At 37.1% G+C, this 11411-nt stretch overlaps 1 protein-coding gene across 2 annotated transcripts; it reads left to right on the plus strand.

Moving 5' to 3' along the window:
• The first annotated feature begins 6920 nt into the window (after positions 1-6920).
• On the plus strand, positions 6921-7893 carry LOC121983115. 2 transcript variants are annotated; one of them, XR_006112428.1, is made up of 3 exons: positions 6921-7199; positions 7328-7595; positions 7674-7893. XR_006112428.1 is itself a non-coding variant. In XM_042536113.1 (2 exons), the coding sequence occupies exons 1-2, from the start codon at positions 7073-7075 to the stop codon at positions 7591-7593; spliced, it is 393 nt and encodes a 130-aa protein (XP_042392047.1). In that variant the 5' UTR covers positions 6925-7072; the 3' UTR covers positions 7594-7893. The 2 variants fall into 2 exon arrangements, 1 of the variants encoding a protein (XP_042392047.1); XM_042536113.1 differs by having other exon boundaries at positions 6925-7199; positions 7328-7893.
• Positions 7894-11411: the final 3518 nt, after the last annotated feature.

The following is an 11411-nucleotide window of genomic DNA, read 5'->3' on the forward strand; positions in this document are numbered from 1 at the left end:
CTTCAATGACTGGATCATCGATCGGGCACTCCGCCTCTTCAACCTCACCATAGATGGGATGCTCGACCAGCTGAAGGGCAACGATCATATTCCTGCCACTCTGACCAACGAGGTCATCAGTCGAGATAAGTTGACTGAGTCGCTGCCCGAAAATGTGTTGGACTATCTCGAGTGAGCCAGCCTTTTGTGAAGTTTGCCTCTTTTTTGTACTACCCCATGATATCTTGTAAAAAAATTTTAAGTATTAGTGCAAGTTCACCCGTTCGGCGTACCTTTGTTTGTCCGAGTATGTTTATTCAAGCATCACCACGAGTCGTTCGATGTTTCCTTTTTTTGTTGGTTGTCGCACTCACTCATGCATGTTTTGCCGTTCAGTTCGAGTAGGACTACAAACCACTTACCGTTTTGAAAAAAATTTCCAAGTGTGGTGCTATGTCCTCCTGAACGTCAATGTAGCCAGTCGCTGGGGTGTCTAAGCGATCACTCCTAAGCTTCTAAATGACTTTAATTTCATGGAAACTATTGCTCCTTTGAGCAGCACATTTCCTAGTTAGCCTTATTCTCGGCTTACATATTCGTCATTCCTCTTCGTTTGTCGTAGACTTAGTTTTAGAATGTCGATCAACTATTAGTCGTTGTAGACTCGGGTTTATAGCCTTCGCTCAACTGTTGAAGACACAGACTTGGGTTTAACGTCGTCACTCGACGAATAACGAAGACTTAGATTTAAGGTCGCGGCTCGACCATTGATGGCGATAAGTGTTTAAGGTCACCGCTCAACTGTTGATGTATACTTGGGTTTAACGTTACTGCTCGACGGTTGAAGTACGTAGACAAGGGTTTAACATCGCCGCTTGATGATTGATATAGACAAGAGTTTAAGGTCATCGCTCGACCGTCGGCGAAGACTAGGGTTTATAGTCTCCACTCAACTTTTAACTTAACTGATCGACACAAGAGTCATAAACACTTGGGATTTTTATTCATTCTCTTCCTGCATCCACAATTCATACATTTACACAAGTACATATGTATTTACTTACGCACCTCTAACTCGGCCCTATAGGGTTGGAGATGGTTTGGCTCTAAGGCCGCTTGAGTTGTCTTCCGTGTTTGTCCTGCAAGTAGTAGGCTCCCGAGTGGAGTTTCTACATGACCTTGTAAGGTCCCACCCATGGAGCTTCGAGTTTGGTGACGTCGCCGACCGACTTTATTCTTTTCCACACTAGATCGTCAACTTCGAAGGATCTCGGGATCACCCTCCGATTGTAATTTTGCTTCATTCGCTGTCGGTACACCATCAGCCTAACGGCTGCTTTATCCCGCACCTCATCCACTAAATCGAGCTCCATGAGTCTTCTCTCGGCGTTTCCCTCATCATAGAGCTACACCCAATTGGATTCTACTCCGACTTCCACTGGGACCACCGCCTCACCACCATACACCATATGAAATGGTGTTACGTCGGTCACCTCTTTTGGTGTCGTGCGAAAAGCCCACAGGATGCTGGGGAGTTCATCGACCCAACTACCTCCTGCATTGTCAAGCCGAGCTCATAGACCTCTAAGGATCTCCCTGTTGGTCACTTCCACTTGGTCGTTGCTCTAGGGGTAAGCCATTGAGGTGAAGGCTTGCTGAATGTCATAACCTTCACACCACTCCCTGAGCCTCCAACCGGCGAACTACCTCTTATTGTCTGACACAAGCCGACGGGGGATGCCGAACCGGTACAAGATGTTTTGCCAGACGAATTGTATGACCATCTGTAGTGCTTCTTCTTCTTTAGTGCTTTCCAAACTAGTTTGACTAGTTCGGTGGTGATTTCATCTTCGAGATCCGATTTGTCTTCGGATTTGAGTTCAGTTCGGCACTTGATTTTTGGTTCTCTTGTTCTTCTTGCACCTGCAATCAAAGCAATACCTTTCACGTTCGGACGTGTATTAGTTTGTTCGTGCAATTAACATTTTGAAAATAACTCATCTAGTCTAATTAAAGAAAGGTCCTTGGATACTTTGTGAGCATCTACCATTGATGCCCACAAGGTATTCCTCGGAAAAGCATTAAGTGCATACCTTATTACGTCGCGATTTTATACCTTCTGACCAATTGCATGAAGACTGTTCAGCACGTCCTGAATCCGAGCATGAAGTTGGCTTGCCATTTTGCTTTCCTGCATTTTTTATGTTATACAGTTTATTTAATATTAAGTCACGTTGGTTATCTTCGTGTTGGAAGTTCTCTCGTGCAGCTCGATCAATTTCTCTCATAGTTCTTATGCGCTTGAGAACGGGCCGACTTAGTTCAACTCTTCTTTGATTAAGCTGCATTGAAGAGTGCATGTAGCTTTGGCATTGGCCTCGATCTTCTTCATCAGACTTTTGTCCCAGTTCTCGCATGATACTGATTTTCCTGCGCCATCGAGTGGGAGTGAGAGGTCGGTTTTGATGATCATCCACATCTCGACTTGTGTCTGGAGGTAGTACTCCATTCAGTTCTTCCAGTACCTGAAGTCTTCACCAGGGAAAAGGGGAGGGCACGCAGTGCTATACCCTTCTTGGTGGGCCATTTAAGAAGAAATCTCGCACACAATAAAAAAAATAGAAAAGATTCTAAGACTTGGTCTTAGATTAGTAGTGTGGGAAGAAGAGAATATAATAAAAACTCGAGTGGTGTTTGCACCGACTTCGAGAAACGAAATAACTCGATCGATAAAACAGATCGAAATGCAGTAATTTTATCGATTTTGATCGACTCTGAAAATTAAAAAAATTACCATGAAAATAAAAAAAAATTGATTGAATGATGGTTTCACCGATTCGAAGTGACCCCGCTCTGATACCAATTGTAGGATCGAAAAACGCTAGAAGGGGGGTGAATAGTGCTCATGGCTAATTCGTTCGTTTAGAGTAAACTCAAAGTAAATACGCAGCGGAAATAAGAGAGAGACAAATAAAACACAAACACCAAGGATTTACTTGGTTCGGAGCCAGTGACAACTCCTACTCCAAGGCTCGCACATGAGAGTGATTTCAATGGATAATCACTATAGGCTCGAGAAATTTTTACAAGATTGATTACAAGTACTGAAGCTTAAAACGATTATACCGACAATACAAAACATGATGGAAGTAGTTGTCGATTGTCGGAACAGCAGAGCGTTGTTACAGCGTTCGGAGCCGCACACAGGAGCACAAGTTGTTTTGTTTTTGGTGTTTTCGTTGTTCCTCAAGTGCTGGCCAAGACCCCCTTTTTATAGCAACTTCAAGCCTAATCCAGATCCCTTGATCAGTCGACCGAACCTGCTAAACTCGACCCGGATCAGTCGACCGATCCCCTGGTTCGGTCGACCGAACCTGCTAAAGTTGCCCTACCTTCCGTCCAGATGCAACATCTTTGGATAGTGCCTGCGTTCGATCGACTAATCCTTCTATTCGGTTGACCGATCAGCCGATGGTCTCTGCCTCATCCAATCCGATCAACTTGCTCGGTCAGGTCTTTGTCTATCTTCGGTTCGGTCGACTGATCCCGAGGTTCAGTCGACCGATCCCTCTGGTCAACCCTTCACTAAGAGCTGGATTCTGATCCTTTGTGTACTGGGGTTCGGTCGACCGATCAGGTCGTTTGATCGATCGATCAAGGCTGAGTCTGACCCTGCAGAACAATTGTTAGTTTCTTGCAAAACAGAGTTAGGCAAATAGAGCAAATAATAATAAACAACTTCGGACTGTCCGGTTCTGAATTTGGATTTCCTCTGGAAACCATAAGTCGAATCGACAGCTACGGTTCCCTCAACGAAGAACGAGTCCTCACCTACTCCACTCAGGAGAAGTTACCTGTTGTCAGACCAGTCCTCCAGACTGATTGGACTTTTGCTCAGCGCCCGAAGCTCTAGGACTTTCTGTTGGACGTCCGCTCCACGATCCACCCAGACTTCAACCTAATCCGCGACCACTAGGACTTTCACCTAGAGTCCCCGACTCTAGGGTTTTTCCCAAAGCACCCGACCTTCCAAGACTTTCTGCCTAGGGTTACCAACCCCTAGGACCTAGGGTTACCACCCCCTAGGGTTTTCCACCTGCTTAACCGCAGTTAGGACTTTTTCTCACCTAGGGTTACCACCCCCTAAGACCTAGGGTTACCACCCCCTATGGTTTTTCACTTGCCTAGAATCCACTAGCACTTTTACCTAAAAATACTTAGGACTTTTCCTGCAAGCTCAATCAATCTTGTTAGATAATAAGACAACTTAACTTTGGACCCTTTGACATAATCAAAATCCATATTCGATCGTCAAGTGCTTCCCGCACCAACAAGTTCCACAACCATAATACTCTTCCAAAGTGGATTATAAACAACTTCTATATAGGATACATGCTTAAAAAAATAATGAACAGATGCAACAAATGAAGCAAAAGAATGAGAATAATACGAGTAAACAAAATTTGGTAGTTTAGTAGACTTACGAACATGAGTGGATTAACGATGATGGAGAGAAAGATCATCCACAACCTCAGGAGATTATTAGGTAGTGGTAGAAGGAGGCGCATATGGAGCAGATATCTCGGGAACCAAAGTATCAGATACAGTTGAGTTGCTAGTAGGAGCTATGAGTGAAGCTTCCTCAGTGTTAGTATTGAAATGATCAATGTAAAGCATATTTGACTTTGTCATATTATGCAAACTAGCAGAAATAGAAAAGAATGGAATATACTCAAGAAACACAACATGACAAGAGACATACAATTTTTAACTAACAGAATCAAAGTAATGATATCCTTTTTGACTAACATCATAATCCAAAAAGACACAAAAAGTAGACTAAAAGGCTAACTTATTACACTCGACATGTGGATGAAACAAGTACAACCAAAAACACGCATAGAGGAATAGACAAGAGCATGCCCATACAATTTTTTAAAAGGTAACAAACCTGAATTATGTGAGGTTGGAATACTATTAATCACATGAGCAATGATAAGGATTGTTTCCCCCTAAAAGGCACTAGGAATACTGGCACACAATAAAAATAAATGGGTTGTTTCAACAAGATACCTATACTTTTGTTCAGTCGCACCATTTTGTTTAGGAGTATCTGTATACGAGTTTTGATGAATAGTACCGTCAGAAGCATGTAAATGTGAAATGATTTCAAGTGAATTCACAACGAAAAATGGTACCGTCACAACGAAAACACTTTATGACACTAGAATGTTTAGTTTTCGTAAAAGCTCTAAAGTTGTTAAAAATGATAAAATAATCAGACAAAGATGTCTTCTGTCGGTAATTAATATCATTAAAAGGGGGAAGGTGGAGGGTCACTAAGAAAGGTATAAAAGAGTATGTTAAGTATGAAGAAGGAAAGATTCATCTCTGTCTCTATTATTTTTTATTTTTCTTTCCCGTACTATTGTTTCTAACTTGAGCATCGGAGGGTCAACGCCAAGGACTCCTTCCCTGGCTCGGTTTGTTTTGCAGAGAGGAGCGAGGTCTTCATCTAGTCAGCAGAGCCGCCTCATCCCTGGCTTTCCAGCTTCACGCTTTCTGACAGGATCAAAACTATTGAAACTGCTCAAACATATACGGATCAGATTTCCATAAAATATATGTATGACCAGACATGGTGACAGAATAAATAATGCTCAGAATAACTAAACTATACAAATACACATCTGTACGATCTAAAAAACAGGTGTCAGAATGACCCATGGTCACACGAAGAATCCGAGGTAGAAAAGGATATCGACGTAGAAATCGGCAGCACAGAGCATCAGTGTCGAAATCAATAAAAAAGAATGTCGGTGTCAAAATCGACAGCACAGGGTGTCGGTGCCGAAATTGATAGCAAAGGACGTCGATGCTAAAATCAGTAACACAGGATGTTGACATTGAAATCGACAGAAAAAGATATCGACATGAAAATCTAGTAGAAAAAGATGTCTATACCTAAATCATAAGTAGCAATAAAAAAGATTGAACTTTGATTGTTTATAAGGCTCTTAATTTGAACTTATTTAATTCTTTGAGATTGGCATATTATTATATTGAAAGCTCATTTATTCTTTGAGAGTTTTATTTATTTACCAGTTTAATTTGAGTTTCTTCATGAAAATGATTAATAAATTTTGTCCGTTTTCATAACAATTCCCAATTTATGTTCATTAAATGAGATTATTGTAATTGACCCTCAACCTCAACCTCCAATACCAACACATGGTATGCCCCCACGAGCTGGATCAGCTGGTTAGATGCCTGCAGCTTACCAATGAAATCGTAAGGTCAAAGATCGCCAGTTGCACTCGGGGATAAAATCTTGGTCTGTTGCACAAAAATTCCTTCAACCCCCAGTCACCTATCCTGCCCAGCATTAATCATGATTTATTCCCTCTGAAATCTCATGGGATCGGGACTAGGAGACCGTTAGAGTAACGATTCTACCTTTTGCTAATAGCAACACATGGTACGAAGAAATATAAAGGACGGTGATATATAATTTTCACAGGTCATCATTGTAAATGGAAAAATACTCATAATAAATAACCTATTAATTCATTTGCAGTTCAACATCTATTAAAAAAATTATTTATTAATTCATCGTAATTGAAACTAATTCTTAATTAATACTTAAAAAAAAATTAAAAAAAATACCTTCCGCACGTCCGCCCCATAATATTGATGATAATAATTGGAGTTGTTCATGATAGGTGCTGTCGCTGTCGTCCATAATAGAGTTACGAATAAAAAAACATTTAGGATTATTTTTTTTTAACGTTATAAGTCCTGAATGGAGTAATAAATATTTGAAAATTTTAGTGGATTTATTTTATTTTTAGATGTTGGTATTTGAACGATCGACGCGTTATATATATAGGGCCAGGAAATCAAATTAAGAAACAGCTCTGGTTTACTTTTCTTTCAATATATTTTGTATATTATCTGTTTGTCGACAGAAAGTGGTTTCTTTTTCATTCATTATCTAGGAAGTTTCCTCTGACATCTAAGATGATTAATCATTCTATAAATAAGGGGGATGGGATTCTCCCTTAATTTCCTCTGATCCAGCAATTGCAACGGAATGGAGAAGGTGGGCGATTCTCACTCGTCTTCAGATCCCGTTTCGCCAACTAGTAACGAGATGATGAAGGCTAAGTCTCCAGAAATGCGTTTGGAAAAGATAAAAGGCGTCATAGAAAAGCTTCAAGGTTTGGCTGATTTCTTGCTTAATTAAAATACAGTCTATATTATATTCTGTTATTATCATGCAATGGACATTTAATTGACACCTCGCTCCCCCCCTCTCTCTCTCTCTCTCTATCTGCTTCGGTGACAGCCTCGGGTGAAGATATCGACCTACACTATTACAATGGGACGGTGATGGTCGAGGGTCACTTTGATCTTGAGAAGTTACCAAATGAGGCCGGCGATGCGATCAATTCAATTAGATACCCTCTAACAGTACCTAACTCCGGCAGGGTACCTATGATGGGAGTTCCCGAATTTCCTTATCGTTATATTCAAATTCTCTACAGTGAAAATGAAAACCGAGAGAAAAAAGAATACAAAGAGAAAAAAGAAGAATCGAAGTGCTGCTGGTAAAGGTGAAGTTAGAAATAAAATAAATATTTAAAATTGATTAACATTAAAATTTATGTACGAAGTGACTTTTTTTTTTTTAGTGTACTATGAGCCTGAGATGGGAGACGCTAGAGGTTCCGGGTTTCATGCTAGTTGCTGATGGTTGTAGTTCTGGACCACGGTAAAAAAAACCAAAAAACAATGGAGTCCAATAAAAGTAATCGGTATTGTTGCTGGTATGTTTGTGTATCAAAGTCAGCATTGCTTTTTTTTTTTCTTAAGTATTTGTATGTTTGCGTGTCAAAGTCACAATTATAATAATGGCGCAAGTTCATTTCTAATTGAGATAAAAAGTAATTGTTTTCTACATTGTTCACAATTATAGTCTTCAATTCAAGATTGCCCTAGTACAAAAGAAAAGGATTGCTTTGTCACGTATTAGAAAGATACTGATGTAATTAAATTGGGTTTGATGGCAAATGATGATCTAACTTAGTTTGGGCTGTAGCCGTGTTAAAGAAAAAACAAATGCCACATCACATTGAGCCCGGCCTGGTCTACGTGTAAAGCTAGCTAGACCGTAGTGACTCAGTATGATGTGGCCTACATATTGGTCTTGCATGAATCGTGTGCCAGATTAGGCCATAATAGAAATAGAAAAGTATTTAGGTTTGTAAAAGAGTTAAGTTGAACTAAACTCGTATGTTGTTTAAATTTAAAAGATAATATAACTGAGCAGCCAGTTGTTCAAATTTAATTTTATTTTTTTTTTTTTAATTTTAAACTTTGATTATCTAGATATTACCATGTTTTCAATTTAAATTTATTTGATTTTTAAAACTTGTACATTCTTATTTTTTTTTAAGTATAACACCCCAAATTTTTATGTATAAAAAATATATGAGATATAGGAATAGAGAGTAAAAGAGAGGTGAATGGAAGGTAACGATATGGTCACCTCCCCTCAACGTAAACATATACATTTCGCTCTCTCGATATGAAACTGATAGGTTTTTGTAAAAACTAAGCCGCATGAATTCTAGACAATCAAAATAAGAATTCAAATAGGAAAAAAAGAACATATGAGCATGGATCTTCGTTTTATCGAGAACATGACATAAGAAAGTAAATACTATAATTACAAAGAACTTGAATGCAGTGGAATTGTCATTGTTCTTCGTGTAGAGCTCGTCGATCCAACAATCCTGCGGAAGAAAGAGAAGAAGATTGATCTTCCTGAGGAGTTAGAGTTGACGGCGTCGAATCCTCTTCATCAATAGGGAACGAAGAGACGTCTCAAAGATGCCCTAATTAACCCATTTATAATGTGCATTAATTGCTACATTTCACCACCTTCTATCTTTTAAAAAAAAATTTAGAAAAACTCATAACACAATCATAACTCAAAACAAAACCAAAGTCTGAACCTCGAATAAAATTAGAACTTAAGAAAAAATCAGTACCTAGAATAGAACCAAAACTTAGAATAGAACTAGATCCCAAAATCAAAACCCAGAAACTAGAACCTAGAAAAAAAATCCATAACCCATAAATAAAAACCTAAAACTAAAACTATAAGCCAAAATCAGAAATCAAAACTTAAAACAAATAAACTAGACCAAATAGATAGACATACATACTAGGTAAACTAAACAAATAGACAAATCAAATCAGACAAATAGAAACCACATTAAAAAAAGGAAGATATATCACTAAAAAAATAATTTTTTACAATGAATTTTGCTACGAATTTGTAAAAAAAAATCCGTCAAAATTGAGAAATGCATATCTACAACAAATTTTTTTTCATCCCAAAGTTAGCGACTAATCCAATTTTCATCGCATATTTTCCAACGGAAATAGATTTTGTAGCTAAAAATCGACGACGAATTTAAGAATTCGTCGCATAAATCTGCAACAAATTTCTATATTCGTCATAGATTTTTGCGATGAATTTTCATATTTGTTGCAAATTATGTAATGAATTTTCAGATTTTTTTTTTCAAAATATTTATTTCGGAAAATCATGAATTTGCGACAAATCAGTAGATTCATCTTAAATCCACGATGAATATACAATTTGTCACAGAATCTACAACAAATATATGATTCATTGCAGATTCTGCGATGAATATAAGATTCATTGCAGTTTTTTTTAATGATACGTTATGATAGTTTAGCAATGAAAATTTTTCGTTGCTAAATTCATCACAAAACACAAAAAAATATTCAAAAATAACTATTTCTACATTGCATCTTGTTAATACAAACAATATCAAACCACAAACAATATCAAACCAGTTTAACAAATAAATCCATACATATTGTATATACACATCCTATCCAACATTTCTAACAAAATAAAACATACATTAAACCAAATCACAATTCATACATTAAAATAAAATCATACATCTAACATCAAATCCAAATATCACCAAATGTCTAACATTTTACAAGAAGTTTTAAACAAGTCAAGTCATACATCACCAAATATCTAAATCCATACATCACCAAATCTCATACATCACAAAATCATAATGCTTTTTCTTAAAAAAAACTTTCTTCTCCTTCTTCCAATATTTTTTTTTCATTTTGTACCAACTTTTGTCTCACCAATTTTATTCAAAACAAATTAACAGTATTAATAAAACATACAAATATGCAACATTTATAATCAAATAATTAATGCTCAAAAATACTAATTATGAGACAAATAATATTCATACAAAAATCATGAAGACCATTACCACCACCATCGTCATCGCCACCATCGTTGCCATCATTTTCACCTGAACAACGAGGAATATGAGTTTGAGAGGAACTTAATTGAAGATGTTTTATAATAAAATCTTGTTGTTGGACCATAGCTCTCATTTGGTCATTTCTTTCCAAGATTATGCCTTTTAAATGTGAAACCTCTTCAATCATGTTATTGATCTAAATCGTGATTATAGTTGGGGTGGAAAAAGATTTACGAGAAACTCTATGATTTTTGCTTAAAGAACGCATTCCCAAAATCCTTTCACCTTTCTGTCCTCCACTTTCCTCGAGCCATAAATCTAAATTATTCCCGACAGATGACTTAGTTTCCTCACTAACACATGAACTCCTCTGTGCTATCTCGAGCTCATCATATTTGTCCTGTATATTGTAATGAATAAAATTTAAAATAAATTTATTGTAACAATAATTTAGAAATGTATATATTTTAAATTAATCCAAACCTTCATTGCTTTTGCTTTAGGCCGCTCTAAGACTTGGTTTTGGTGAAAGTTTATATGAAGGTTCCTTCCCTAGATCTTTGGTCTGAAAAAACATGATTAAAATTAATGAAATAGTTGCAGATAAAAAAATTATTAGAAGAGTTAAAAAATTATTAGGAGAATTAAACATTACCAATCTGTGTCTATGCTCATCGATAGTAATGGAACCTCTAGCATATGTAGCAGATAAGTCTCTTGAATTATAAGATTGATTTAATATATTACTCCATTGTTTGCTTTCTTCTATTTGAAAAATTGATGATCTATGATTGAGAGTATGGTGGATGTGATTGTCATTTTTTTCTTGAAAATATTCCTGATTTCCAATTCATAGCTAGGGTCCCAATTATATGTCCGCTGAATAGAAAATAAAATAATTGAGTATATATATTAACTTTTATTTAAGAAATAGAATGAATCATTTATACTTTAAATTCGTTCCACCATAATTCTTTTGTTGATGATGGAGTGCTTGAATAAGACATTGAATCCCCCAACCAATGATTATTCACAATTCTATTAATATCGTGAATAGTAGGTATAGAGTTTTCGAACCTATCATAAAGGGAAAAA

Source organism: Zingiber officinale, chromosome 1B (assembly GCF_018446385.1).
Source record: "Zingiber officinale cultivar Zhangliang chromosome 1B, Zo_v1.1, whole genome shotgun sequence".
NCBI classification, from domain to species: domain Eukaryota; kingdom Viridiplantae; phylum Streptophyta; class Magnoliopsida; order Zingiberales; family Zingiberaceae; genus Zingiber; species Zingiber officinale.

Bases quoted from the DNA above. Each gene is read 5' to 3' on its own strand.
- LOC121983115 (XM_042536113.1), top strand. From the start codon at position 7,073: ATGGAGAAGGTGGGCGATTCTCACTCGTCTTCAGATCCCGTTTCGCCA. The intron at 7,200-7,327 runs GTTTGGCTGATT...CTTCGGTGACAG, and splicing joins CGTCATAGAAAAGCTTCAAG to CCTCGGGTGAAGATATCGAC.